We start from the raw sequence: 14,611 nt of genomic DNA on the forward strand, positions 1-14,611 counted from the left end.
TATATATATATATATATATGATGTAAAAATAGGCATTATTGGTTTCAGAAGGTTGTAATATGGGGGCTTGTGTATTTGCAGAAAGTATTTCCAAATTGCAGGACGAAATTTTGACTCTTCTGCAATATTGCAGAGCACTGAAAAAAAGTATTTCGACCACTGCCATGCTAAGAAGATAAGACAATGCAGTTCTTGATGTTAGGAGCAAGAGGGGATATGGTATACAGTATCACATTCCATGCAGCACTGGAGAAGTTAGGAATTTCGTGAAAGCAGGGAGGATTCTCTCAACAACAGGAGGGCAAACCTGAACAACACAATCTTATAAGTTCACAACATTTGCTTTTAGACAGAGAAGACTTCTAGAGACTTTCAAAGGCAAGATCCATGCTTTTGCAGCCAGGTATTTCAGTTATGCACATGCTGACATTAAATTCTAATCAAGATGCAGTTACTTTCACTGCTTCACTAGACAGCTAAACTATGCCAGATCCAAAGTACAGCATGTAACATTACACAATGTTATGTTACCCTAAAAAGAGCCATCTGTCAGTTAAGTATGGAACTACAAGGGACAAAGTTTTCTGTATCCAGCAAATGAATCAATCCATACATGGATCAACTCATGTTGCATATTCAGTCATGCTTTCTTTCATTCAAAAAAAAAAAACACAGAACAATTAGCACAGCTCTCTTTCCCTAAGGGAAAACATAGGTTACTCTGCGATCTCCCATCTTCAACAAGTTTCCAACATTACCATGACAACAAAAATCTGTCGCCTCACCTTCCAGTTTCCTCTGCAGGTCCACCTTCTGTCCCTCCGCTTCCTTCAGCTGTTTGGACGTGGCCAGGAGACGTTCCTCCATAGCGACGATCGTCAGGGCGTGTTGTTTGACCTGCTCGCGGAGCGTGTCGGTCTCCTGGTTCAGACCCCGCCTCCTCTCCTCCAGGTCCTCCCGCAGGGTCCTCTGCTCCAGCTTGTTCCTCTGCTCCAGGTCTGCTATCTCCTGTCTCAACTTGGCCTGGGGGATGGGAAGGATGTTAGACATTTGGGAAGAATAAAGGAGAAAAAACACAACTGATGAATAGTGGTTTATTCAGAGCAGCATAAATGGTGTACTAGTTTTGTCCTAGTTCATAAGCTTAAGAGCTAAACTTGCAGTTGATAATTTCTATAATTTATTCAACATACAAAATTACATGACAGGTCTTCTATCTCCTGTCTCAAATTGGCTTGGAGGAAGGGAAGGGATGTTAAACACACAAAATCAGTTATTTATGGTCTCTTCCAAATTATCCTTTTCTTTCCCTATATTTACATGTTCTGGATCTCTGTTACTAACATATAATGCAATCTGCTAATAAATGCAGCCATGGGGCTTGGCAAGCAGGAAGAACAACAATAACAATTGGAAGGAGAAAAGAAATAATGATTTAACAACTCATGAATGGTAGTCTATACAAATCAGCACAAACACCTCAGAAAGAGGTTGTCCTAGATTTGTCCTAGTTTAGAAGCTTAAGAGCTCAATTTGCAGTTGATAATTCCTATAAATTATTCAACGGACAAAATCAGAGTTGTATCCAATGTAGCCATGCATGCCAACCACAGTGCTCACTGTTTATTTTTTCATGTCAGGTGTTGACAAAATAAAACATGACCTACTTGCATTAGGTAGAACCTGAAATATTTTGCTACTAGAAGCAAACAGCAACTGTGCCCACCTCAAGCTGCTTGTACTCGTCCAGTTTGTCTAGCGCCTCTTGTGCTGCAGCTCTGGTCTCCTTCTCTTCTTCCTGTCTCTTCAGGAATGACTGAAGGAGAAAAAAGGAAATGTTAGTGTCATTACAGTCACCTACTAGATCCTTTAGCCAACAACTGCAAGCTAAGAAGATGACCCAAGTTGCAACTCAAGGCAAATTCTAATTCCAGGTAGGATTGATAAAGATAAAATAGATTTCATGATCACAGACAATCTGGAACCCTTATTAGATTGGTTAAAGAGCAGAGACATCTCTGAGACTTACACTTATGGCATCTCACTTCCATCTGACATGACCTTTCTATTATAGGCTAAACACTGCACAAAACACAACATTCAACACAAACAAGGCACATCTTTTACTATTGGGTCACAACAGTTTACAATCATTGTCTGCTCAACAGATGTAGGGAAACTCAAGAACTGTCTGTTGACTCGGTGTCCATTTCAAGGGATGAAAAGTTGTGAAAACACAGAAATCTGCATCCAAGCATGATAGTTGCCATGGAAACAGACACACCTTCAATCTTTTCTGTTTTGAGAAGTTTTAGTTCACTGCATTTCTTTTTTCTTATCAACTGTTTTTACTGAAAACCTTGAAAATCCCAACACAGCTTTCTTTGCAGTAAAGAATTGTACGTTTTACGCAATCATCACTCTCGTACTAGCCTGAATAAATAAATCACACTCCTACCAGTCCTCTGATGGTCCTAACTTCTTGGTAATAGTGAACCTAAAGATTCCTTGTTAATAGTAACTGTCCAAGCCATACAACTTAGTCTTTGGGCTGTCAACATGTTCTCTAGCCCTTACTGGAAATAAATCAGTTTGACTGACTGACTGACTGAATGAATAACTGAATGAATGAACTATTTCCCCTCATCATAAGCTGCTGTTCTGTGTGTGACAGTTGTACGCACCACTCTGAGTTCCTCCATGTTGTTGTTGGCCTCGTCCAGTTTCTGTCTCTCGGCTAACACGGCCTGTGCCCGTCGCTCCGCCTCCGCTTCCCGCAGCTCGTCCAGCGCCTTACGCAGTTTCTCCTCATCCTCCAGTCGCACCTGGGGTTAGTTCACATCATGGTTATCCTCTTTTCACATTTTGGTAAACTTTGCAGAATAATTTGATTCTGATGTGTCTGTTTTAGGACTCTGCTAGCCTATGTAAGATAGTCTGCCAGAATACAAGCCAGATAATAAGTTGAGTAGAGCTTCAATCATTCTTGTATTTCATGTATTTTAATCAAAAACAGAAGGAAAATTTAGTCAAATGCTAAACACACTCTACTAAACTTACTGCGAAAAGTTTAAAAAAAAACACAATTACCAGTGTAATACAGGAGAGTGCAGTCGCCTTTTTACTATTTGCAGTTGACTCATTTCGTGAATCTATGATTGAATGTAAACACCAAACTTTAACTTAAACCCACCTTTGCGATGGCATCTGCCAAGTCTTGCTGATGCTGCATCCGGAGCTCTGACAGTCGTTCTGAGAGGTCACCCTTGTGCTGTGCCTCAAGGTCACGGATGTGGGACCGCATTTTCTCCATCTCCTTCAGCTCAGCCTCCAGTTTCTTCCACAAGTTGTCAATGTGCTTGGCTGAGGCTGTGGCAAGAAAAAGGGATACTAATATGAATAAACAGAAAATAAACCAGAGTGTACCAACAGACTTTACAAAGTGCTGCCTAATCAGTTTGACCCTTGGCCTACTTATTGGCAAGACCATTTTTGTAAGATTGTTAGCACTTTTTTTAGTTTTTTTCTCTTCTCCCACACTTCTTGCCCCAAATTTGTACTGAATGCAGGGTTTGGCAGCAGTAAATAATGTAAAAGAAACAAACTGACAGCAGCAATGTGGCCAGATTGGCATCCTTTTGTCTTCAAACATAACTATAAATTGGTCCTGTCAAAACAGTATCAATCATCCACACACCTTCATCTGACAACTTGACATTACATCCAGCCTTCTCCAGGGCGCTCTCAATCTCCTGTTGCCATGACAACTCAGCGTTGAACAGGTTCAAGGCGGCGTCCTTCACCCACTGAATATTGTCGTCCACAGACAGCGACTGAAGAACGCGCAGCTCTTGTTTCAACATGTTCGCCGAGCGACCCTTGTCACGCAGACGGCACTGTGGAGGATAAGTGCAACAAGTGCATTCAATTTAGCTTCTACTAGTTCTAGGTAAAAATATGTATAATTAGTTAGTAGGCATCCTTCCATCTTGAAAGATACGTATATAATGTACTTAATTTTAGACCTTATGTCTTCCCGTGTTACATAGTACTTGATAAAATTTGCGGGGAAAAGGCAATGTTTTTGCTTGACAACTGAACACAACAAAGTCTTATGAACAGACCTTAGATGACAGCAAACTTGATTGACAAATATTACAAATAAACTCACAACGCCATCTTATACTAACCTCAGCTTCACTAAGATGCTGCCTGAGAGCCTTGGCACTCTGCTGAGACTCCTTCTGCGACTCCTCGGCCAGTTTGAGCTGGTCCTTCATGTCGCGCACCTTGTTCTGGAACTGGGTCCTGTCCTGGATGATGTTCCTCATCTGATCTATCACCTGGTTGTCGTCAACCTATGGAAAAAAAAGAGAAGAAATTCTGATGCCGGGATATTCTGTTTAAGAAGTTCAGGATCAGGTGCATGATCAAGACTCGGTGCAGGTACAAACATGTATGAGAAATTTTTCTGCTTGCCACCTCCTGGAAATGAAGCTGAACCTGCTATGAAATAATGTGGAAAGGTGATCGTTAGTTTGCATTACAAATGTGCAGTGTGTAACACAATTTACACTGTCCTAAAGGTGCTTTCAGTGGAAAAATTCTCTTAGCAATGTGTGTCACTTCAATGATGTTTTCTTCTGTTCAAGGTGTTCCTAAAGTGATTGATGTATGGTGCTTCTCGCATGGTATAGATCTTCACACACAAGAAAACAAAATGGTCCTAAGGAAAATATAACAGGGAACCCTCAGACATACCTCATAGTGAAAAATCTTGAGTCACAGGTAAGAATGGAAAAGTTATCATAAGTAGTAAGTCCTCAAATAGAATTATCAGTCTTAACACTGGTGCAGAATATGTCAGTGGTATCAGTTATGTGCAGTTCCTTTGGTGGTCCCTTCTTCAACTTATCTATTAAAAGTCTGTGATAACCCAAAATATTATCTTTGAGCATATTCAACAAGAGAAAGTTATAGTTATGAAAATTATAGCTTTTGTGTTGGTTACAACATTGATGTCAAAGTGAACCATTTATGGGTCGAAAGCTTTCCAGACAACGTGAATTACATTTGGGTAAAATACCTCTTCATCTTCTTCTTCACCCTTGCAGCAGAAAGGCCAAAAAGGCAACAGTATTATTATGAGATTCAGTTTGGTTTACAATTGATGCTCACTAATGGTGCAAGTTGAATTAAGTGTATGACTGTAATGTCACTAAGTGTTTTAGAAAACAATGGGAAAAATGGCTGAGTTGTTCATTTGAAATTGTACAATACAATTTGTGCACTTTGTTACTGGACTGGACTAAAAAGAATAATATTACTTTCTTCATATGTATCATTTCCATAAGCCTACAGTGCATATCATTTCTTCAAAGTGTTGTATATAAGGAATGTCTACCTCTCCCTCCTCCTCATCATACTAATTGTGGGGACAAAAGCAAATAAAACTGTATTTCATTGCCATGTAATAAACAAGCAACCAAACAAACAAACCTTCCAAATCACAGATAAACAAACAAACAAACAAACAGGAAACAGACAGTACCTCCTCATCAGGTGAAGCGATGCCAGGTGCGGAGTAGGTCACCTGGATGATGCGGCTGCGGAAGCGGTCCAGCCGTGCCTGCGCCTGTTCCAGGTCCACCCGCAGCAGCCGCTCCGAGCGCTGCACGTCCAGGAACTGAGCCTTCGCATGCTCCATCTGTGCCCGGGAGGTCTTCGCATTCTGGGAGGGAGGAGAAGAAAATTGTGAATTTCAGTCATTAGCATATTTATGTCAGCTTAATTGAGGCATGGTTGCAGATGGGAGAGGCGCAACAGACAGCAACAAACAAAAAAACTGTGGAAGAGTCTTAGACATTGATGACCCGCCTCAGTGCCAAGTGCTGATATGCAGTGAAAAAGAATAGAACTGAGGCAAGGTACTAAGATATAAGTTACATGTTAGAAAAAACTTCAAGAAGTTGCTTCAGTCACTATTAAATACCTTTTGTCATTTGTACATGTATGTCCTTGCAAATGACCACACTCTGTCTTCAAAATCCATCATATCAAATAAAGTAGGTTCATGAAAAAAAATGACACAAAAAAAATCGCCCACCTCCCTCTCCTCGGACAACAGGATCTTGACCCGGTCTAACTCCTCCTTCAGTGTCTTGCGGGTTTCATCTCCGTCCTTTGCCTTCTTTTCACTGTTCCTCAGTTTCTGTGGAAGAAAAACAGACGGTGCCTGATCAATGAAGAGGTCTTCTTATGTCAAGCAAATTGCAATTACACAATTCATGTCGCAGATAAACCAAAGATTACATGTACATCTCCAGATGTACCATAACCTTTTTGTAGCTAAGCAAAACTGGAATCATCTGTGATCTATGATGTTTATTAATCCTAGGCAAAAGGAACCAAATAATGCAATAAACAATACTCTACTTACAACTCTAAGAGTTGCCAGTTCCTTCTCCTTGGCTGTTAGTGCCTCTTCAAAATTCTTGGTCTCACGAATTCGGGAGAACTGAAACAAAACAAGAATTAGTTAGGTCATGAATTTGAAAAAACGGTAGCAAGAACAACATGACTGTCACTACTTCTTTGTCACTAACTAGTATATCGATGATATTCTTTCTATGTGAAAACTGATATACTGATGTATTTGAAATGCAAAATTTCCCACCTTTGCAGACATGGCAGCTAATTGCACGTCCTTATCCTTCACATCCTTCTTCAGCCTGTCTGTCTCTGCCTTCAGTTTGTTGATGGTGACCTCCTTGTTAGAGAGGTCCCTCTGCAGGGAGGTGACCAGGCCCTGCGTCATGCTGTAGTCCTTACGCAGTTTCCCGTTCTCCGTGATGAGCCTACCAATCTCACGCTCCTTCTCCGACAGTTCGCTGTGGAGGGTGGACGTGCTGCCCATGCCACTGCTGATGTGGGACAACTGTGAGGAGACAACAACAAAAGTACTACGTCAATGATGAAAATCTTTCATTCTATAACCTTTAGATACATGTATACGATTCTTTACAAATCAAAATGTAGCAGCTATTAAAGACCAAAAGCACAAGAGTTAACAACAGTGAAGTACAATTTCTTAGCACTTTTTTTTACTTGTCAGTGTCATTGTCATTGTTTAAGTCACTTACATGAATGAATACATGCTCCATGGTAATTTTCCATCAATTTTACTACCACTGTCTGCTTCAAAATTAATCCCAAAGAGGAAACCATCACGAAAAACTATCTGCAAACTCAAGTAAAAGTCAACTAAAGTATCATCTTAGGTATAATCTCACCTGGTCTTTCAGAGCCTTGACCTCAGACTTTCTCTGCTCCACCTCGTTCTCCAGCAGCAGGAGTTTCTGTGTGACAACGGCGTCTCCCTGCCCAGACTCCTTAGCCTTCCGCAGCTCCGTGTGCAGCTGGGAGACCTCGTTACGCAGAGAGTCGATGATGGCGTCCTTCCGCTTACACTCCCCCTCAAACACAGCCAGCCTGCCGATCTCATCACCCATACGCAGGATCTTCTGCTCCTGTTGGTATAAGTTTGATGTTAGAGAGCAAGTATTTCCCTCAATAGCCTGTTGAGTGACCTACATGTAGCTCAAAGCAGTGCTTAAAATATTTTACCATCATAATTCTTTCCAAATTTGATACCGTGACGTTACAGTGCTTTGTTACATGGCGATATACAAACCTCTTGATAAGCATAGCAACTACAGCAATAACTGTAAATTATAGTTTTAGACAGCTTTGTTGATTTAAGTCAGGACAAAAGAAATCTCTCTCTTACCTTATCCTGCAGCAGTGCAGGAGAGATGTCTGGTGTGGGGGAACCACTCACTCCATTTCTTCCCACCCAGCTTCCTGAAATGGCTGAAGAAGAGTAAAATTTAAAATTGTATGGTATTCAGGATCCAGAACTGTAATTTGCAAACTTATACATTTTTTTAACAAACAGTTACAACATCTAATCTATTATCTACATACTAAAGTTTACTGAAATTTTCTAAAGTTATACATGTATTTGGCAAGGTTTTGCAAATTTCTTTAGAAAGAAAGATGTCTCATTGAACAATTTGTCCACAAAATGGGATGTGAAATTATAAACTTACTTCTATGAGGCATGGGTGGGCTGCTCTTGGGGGTGTTTGGGTCGCTGAGACTGGCTCCAAAACTGCCCCTCCTGGCCCCTGCACTCAGGGGCCGGGACTTCTGAGGGGGGTGGGGCAACACCGGGGACCCTGGAACACAAGTGTGACAACAGTTACAACAGATATCTTTATAAAAACCTGGAAACTATGGGCATCAAACGCTGAATGTGAAAAATTGACAATGACAGGAAATGTTTTGTTTTCCCATAACTCTTATATGGTTGTTGCGGGTTCCAGGATCTACATTTACCTGAACCAGCCCATGCAAAGCTCAGTGCAGTTAGGTAGGACATACATTTACCTGGTAACCTGATCCTGACTATGCAAAGCTGGGTGGAGCACTGCCACTGATTATATACACTGATTGCTGTAGGTAGGATATATATTTACCTGAACCAGCCCATGCAAAGCTTGGTGCAGTACTACGTAGTTGCTGTAGGTACGACATATATTTACCTAAACCTGCCCATGCAAAGTTGAGTGCAATACTGGAAGCAGTAAGTAGGATATATTTACCTGAACCTGCCCATGCAAAACTGGGTACAGTACTGGTAGCAGTAGGCAGGTAGGGCAGCTGTGTCTGTGTGGAGGAGGCAGGAACAGGAGAGGTCTGTAGGATGGTGATGGGAGCACTCCAGGCTGGCCGCTGCTGGACAGGGGGGTAGTACACCTGTGCAAGAGAGGGGACATGAGGGTTCATATGTTTCATACACTACAAATGTACTAACTTGCCTTTCCTTCTTTCTTCACAATTATTAGAAGGATTTTAAATCCTTAACTTGCATTAGAATATAATATCCTTTTGATACTAACAATCTGGTAACTGTTATCAAGAAGTCCACGGAAGCTAGCAAAAGTCTACATGCAGAAGATCAATGCATTGAAAGCAATAATGTACAGACCCTAGGGACATTCTATTGTTGTCTACCAGGGAGGAAAACAATGTATGTTAGGTCTTCTGACTCACCCTGTGTTGATACTGGAAGCATGGAAAGAAAACAGTAAAGACAGATGTGAGACTTAGCTCATTCATGAATGTACAGGAATTTCAGGCAAGAGAAAAGAACAACACATGCAGATGAGGAAGACATGTACATAAACAGACATCAGCATTCAATCATTGCAGAGAACATCTAGAAGAAAGTGAAGCCAAGAATTTCCTGAAGAACGTTACTAAAAATATCTTGGCATAAGGAGGACTTCATAACAGATGACATCCCAATAATTGCACTGTATTGCTGTAACTTATGAAAAATTTATAAAAGCATTTTGCATCTGTTTTGCTATCACATATTTTATGCAGCTAAAATGGCAACGTGCAATTAGAGCCCACTTTTAGAAAATTGCTATAAGCTTTGGATCAAAATGACAGTTTGACCTTTTCAAGGTCAGTAAATGATGTGCAAACAATCTCTCTCAAAATCTGTTGAACATATTATTTCAGACAGTTTTATAGTATCTTCAGAGCAATTTGAAGGATCATACACAAGCAGAGCGTAAGAGAGTTTTAACCAAGACTTTTGAAGAATGTGTGGTATGAACAGATCAGCAGACTTGTGTAGAGTGTACACAGGTATGTTGTGTTTAGGAATTCTTGCACTGGTCATACCTGAGGTGCATCCTCGACCACCAACTCATGCGGCATTCCTCCAAACCCAAACTGGATCATGTCCCCAGGAGCCAGCCGCACGGCAGCGTTCTGGATGCGGCAGTCGTTCACGTACGTCCCCTGTACCGTGTTCATGTCCTGCAGCACGAAACAGTTCTCCACGTCGCTGTACTCGATCACAGCGTGTTGGCGCTCTACGCTCTGGGCCTGAGACAAAATGTTTTTCTTTTGTTACAAATGAGATCAAACTTTGTACTACAAACGGTACATGAGTTTGAGTTTGAATGAGTTTTTAGAATACCTTCAGTAGCTGTCAATCAAAAACTGGAGTTGTTATTCTAGTTGCCATGGTTATAATGATAATAGCCAGAAGCATTACTGGGAACATAATGTAACCAGTGTTCTACCTGGTACCAAGGACGTTACCATCCTACCTGGTACATCTACAGAAAATACAATCTCTCAACTCAAGCTCATTTTTACATAATAAATTGGTGAACTGTCATTGAGTGCTGCATGAATGAGCTGAGAGGAAATCTTTATTTTGCATTAGGCTATCCTTTTATCTAGCACAATCACTTGATTACCTCTTTAAAATAGAATACATTGTACTTGATTTATTTGGTATGTTGAAGATACCAGAAAAAAAGCGAACTAAAACCTTTCTTCACATAAAACCTCAAGTTTGTTACAAAATCAATTTGTTGGTGACACTAACTTGTCCAGCTATAACTCATGCCAATCAATTAGGCAAAATAGACCAGTCTGACCCCTTTGTTCTGGACTGGTTGATCAATGCCCTTAGGGTCATGTGGTGACAGTTAAAATGAGCAAACAATGTACATATAGTCACGGGTTGTTAGGTTTACTGTATAGAAATAGGCAGATAATTGCAGGATGCTTACTGGCAATTGAGGAATGGTTACTGGGAAATGGTTTTCTCCAACTCCAAGCAGATCTTATCCCTTGGCCAGAGCTACATTTGCCACCCTGTAACCATAGCCGTAGGTGGCTAATCATTAAATGGTCACAGGCTCACAGCTCTGGCCAAGGGTTAAAAAATAGTCTTGCCACTTACCGTATGATCTGCTTGGAGATTACCAAGGCAGTTTATATGTACATGTAGTTGCTTGATTCTTTGACTTAAAAACAGAGGAGTGGCTCAGGCCCATACCAAAAGTAAGAAACAGTCATAACCAAACACACCTGTTTTATTACTGGTCTTATTGTCTCCCAACAACCCATGATAAACATCACCTTTTGGGCACTAAGCTTCCAACCACTTGTCAGTCAGCCATTGTTCAACTAGTACATTGTACATGTAATATTACTCCCGACCAGCATGGCAGTCTTACAAGTCTCCAAACAAATCTTTACAGAGTACATGATGGGTGAAATTGGTTTGAACCGTCTGGTATAAAGGGCTCTATTGACATGACGCTTTTCTAAGCCACATTCTTTCATTTAATCAGCACTGTGACATTATATGAATGTTGATGCCCAAATATGCATGTAAGGCCATGTTGATTTGATTATATGGATGACATCCTCCGAGAACCCCAAAACTGATGCGCGCGTGCGAATAAAAAAAAGTTTTGAAAAAAAAAAAAGTTTTTTTCATTATGAAATCTACGTGGTCATGACTCATGAGGGTTGAACAAATGGGACAGAATATGGTTTGGCGAATAATCTAGTCTTCAAGTTCATTTCTTTACAACTTCGTCTTTTTTCGTTTGATTTTGGCATCCGGCATTCTACGACATTGGTATAGTTTTTATTTATTATTTTTTTTAATATTTTTGCTCATTTTGCAACTGTTTTGTACGATTTACAGTATGGTTGAAAACCTTTTTTTTTTTGGAAACGGCCGAAAATTCATGCGCACGCGGATGTCATCCATATAATTAAATCAACATGGCCTAACTTGTAAGACCATTAGCGAGGTGCGAAATGATCATTTCAACAGAAAGGTAACATTTATTATAAAGATAACCAAAATGAATGTAAATTTAGTCCTAAATTTCACAACAGTATATCTTTACAAATTTCTTTTTGAGAGAAGAAGTATTAGACTGGGTATTTCATGGCTATAGTGCTAGGGAAAGAGTTAGTCCTAGCTGGAGTTTCAAAGTTATCTGATCCTGGTACAACACACCGTAACTATTGCTATGGTACAAGCAAGGCGGTTAGTAACACAAGGGACGACTAATCCTGTACTTCAGAATGCTCTGCAACTTGCTTTCACCCAAAATGTTCCAAGGACTTTCACAAACAAGTAACTAATTAGGTCTGCAAACAGAGTGCAAGCCAGATTGCCTTTAAATCCCTGTTTCTAGGGTGCTTGACCTTACTTCAGGAAATTGGATTGGCCTATCCCAAACAATGTTTGTTGAGACTTATTACATTTAATATTACATGGGCAAAGGATCAAAATAGTCTGGACAAGAAATCATGAAATAACACTTTGATTTTGATAGTTTCTGGTAAAACTTTCTACAGGGAAAATGTGAGGTACCTGCAAATTTAGATTAAAAGTCATGATGAAAAGTTCTTCTGTTGCCAAAACCATCACCAAAACATGTTAACTACTGTAAAGATTAATTATTCACACTGCATTGCAAACTGTGTCCATCTGATCTCAGCTGCAGTTTACAAATGGAACAACCCTTTTAACTTTGCCTTTGGCGTAACCACTTCTGAGTTGCTAAGCAACTCAGAGATTTACTGGACAGGCTTTGCTCCAGATATACAGCTACGACTGGATGTAAATCCTTTGAGTGCTTTCAAGGTGACAAATGCAAAATCTGATCTAGAACTTGATCTCTAGTAAAAAGCATTGGAACATAGATGCCTATAATATGAGAAATATGCATACTTGTGCTTCTATCAGTCACTATAACACATTTACTTACATATAATTTATTTACAGTTTGGAACATTAGAATGAGAATGTATTTACCGGCCATATTCACATAGCTCCCTTTATTTTGCTTTACTAGTATATCAATGGGTAACAGCAGGCATGGCAGCCTTTTCACTGTCAGACACCAGAATGCTACAGCTGGTGTGTTATGCCAAAGGGAAGTTAAATGGGCAACAGACACACTCATACAGAATTTGAAGTAATCTTTGAATTTGATGGAGACTTGTGGTTCAGAGCTAACATACACGGAATAAAGTCTTAATGGATATTAATTTGCACATTTTTTCTCCAAGTGAATGTAATTTTTCTTCTATATCTGATCATCCTTTGACAGGGACATTAAGCTTTTGGGAAAATGGGAAAGCACTTATACTAGTTATAGAGAAGAGTGATGCTGGGGGTGATTGGATGTGCTTGGAATTTTAAATTATAGCTACAACAACAGAATTGAACTAAATTTATTGTGACCTGGGTTTAACTTTTTGGATGGCAATCTTAAAGCCAAACAATTTGCCAATTCAAAGATATCAATCAGTACGTCACTGTTAATGGCGTGATTAAAAGACCCATACCTGTCAGGTAGGTGTCATCTTGTGATCACCTGTATTCAATTTTCACACTCTTTATTTTTTGAACCTAGAAAATGTCATCATCATACTTAACAAGTTGATTCGAACATAGCTTTTCTTGTCTAATGACCAAGGACAGAATTACATTTATGTCAAAAGTATACAAGCGTACTACGGTATGATCATGTTATTGGCAACGGAATACACACTGGGTCATTTCATTGTGTACATGACAGAATCCATTAGCCCCCCTCCCCCCTGACAAGCTTCCTTCAAACCTCACCTGTATCGCCAGATCGCAATTTTCTCGGCCAACAGTCGTGATTTTGGGGCCCAAGGAGAACACCCCGTCTTGGCTCTTAAGGAATCCCTTCATCGTCCTCCAGAAATACCAAAGATTACTTCAAAAACGTCCCGGTCTTTGATTCAAACTCCGACCGCCCACTGTGAAAATGGCGTTCGCTCGAAGCTGGTCGAAAACAGTCCGATGAAACGTCTCTCGTGTTAGTATCTGTCTCCAAAACAAATCCCGTCCTTCAGGAATGTGTTTAGCAGTCCGGACAGCTTCTTTACCCGAGCTTACAGCGCTCCATGACGGTTTGAGCGGAATGTTTGGCCGGTGTTTTCGGTAGACAGGATCACCTTTCGCCGAAGCCTCTCTGCTTTCTGATCGTAGATATCCAGTACGCATGCGTAATTGACGTTAGCAACCGGGTAAATTTACATACAGAGTCCTTAGCAACGGGGAATGTTACTTCCGCTAGGGGGCGTGGCTGTACGGGGGATGTCACTTTCTGAGGTTTTGAAGCAAGATTCCATCCATTGCAAATTGTGACAGTCAAAAGCTTTCCTTAACAGTGAAGAGGTTTTGACTGGTCTGGAGTGAATGAAAACATAGAACACAGAAACTCTTTTTACAATGAAACTTTTACATTGTTTGCCAGTCTAAGTGATAACGAACGTTAACGACGTTAACGTTACATCTGGCCAATCAAGGAACCTGGCAATATGCAATTTACTGTAATGTTAACTCAACTGTGATAAATTGTGCCCTTCAGTCCTTGTAACATAACCATGAATGTCGTGTTGAATTAATAATGACCCACTAACATTATCCCAGGCCTGCCCTGTTAATGGTTCATCCCATGGGCAAATAAAAAGTCAATACAATCTCAAAGGTTATTAATAAACATTTGAGGTAGGTATGATTACGAGGTTGTGGAACTCTGGTTATTACATCTACACAGTCAACAACAAGTCAATACAAGCAGATAACACTGCTGGCTTTTGCTTGACATCAAACTTTCAAACAATTAATACAGTCTCACTTTTACTCAGCCTACTTTCAGTCTCACTGACA

The 14,611-nt window shown here is 40.3% G+C and overlaps 1 protein-coding gene across 2 annotated transcripts in view; it reads right to left on the bottom strand.

The window, feature by feature from the left end:
* Positions 1 to 13,928, bottom strand: part of LOC109479757 (forkhead-associated domain-containing protein 1-like) — a 25,364-nt gene extending 11,436 nt beyond the window's left edge. The window contains exons 1-17 of one of the 2 annotated variants that reach the window (XM_019781746.1): positions 13,535 to 13,928; positions 9,760 to 9,966; positions 9,118 to 9,129; positions 8,667 to 8,820; positions 8,112 to 8,240; positions 7,790 to 7,872; positions 7,293 to 7,529; positions 6,677 to 6,937; positions 6,440 to 6,517; positions 6,107 to 6,211; positions 5,552 to 5,731; positions 4,191 to 4,358; positions 3,698 to 3,896; positions 3,194 to 3,369; positions 2,685 to 2,825; positions 1,727 to 1,816; positions 786 to 1,023 (exon numbers count right to left, since the gene is read on the bottom strand). In XM_019781746.1, coding sequence (XP_019637305.1) covers positions 786 to 1,023; positions 1,727 to 1,816; positions 2,685 to 2,825; positions 3,194 to 3,369; positions 3,698 to 3,896; positions 4,191 to 4,358; positions 5,552 to 5,731; positions 6,107 to 6,211; positions 6,440 to 6,517; positions 6,677 to 6,937; positions 7,293 to 7,529; positions 7,790 to 7,872; positions 8,112 to 8,240; positions 8,667 to 8,820; positions 9,118 to 9,129; positions 9,760 to 9,966; positions 13,535 to 13,627 — 2,551 coding nt within the window. In that variant the 5' untranslated portion in view covers positions 13,628 to 13,928. The remainder of the gene's footprint in view (positions 1 to 785; positions 1,024 to 1,726; positions 1,817 to 2,684; positions 2,826 to 3,193; positions 3,370 to 3,697; positions 3,897 to 4,190; positions 4,359 to 5,551; positions 5,732 to 6,106; positions 6,212 to 6,439; positions 6,518 to 6,676; positions 6,938 to 7,292; positions 7,530 to 7,789; positions 7,873 to 8,111; positions 8,241 to 8,666; positions 8,821 to 9,117; positions 9,130 to 9,759; positions 9,967 to 13,534) is intronic. The other variant, XM_019781747.1, reaches the window with a different exon arrangement.
* Between the last annotated feature and the right edge of the window lie 683 nt (positions 13,929 to 14,611).

The sequence above is a fragment of the Branchiostoma belcheri genome, unplaced genomic scaffold, assembly GCF_001625305.1.
Source record: "Branchiostoma belcheri isolate BF01 breed outbred unplaced genomic scaffold, Haploidv18h27 scaffold5, whole genome shotgun sequence".
NCBI classification, from domain to species: domain Eukaryota; kingdom Metazoa; phylum Chordata; class Leptocardii; order Amphioxiformes; family Branchiostomatidae; genus Branchiostoma; species Branchiostoma belcheri.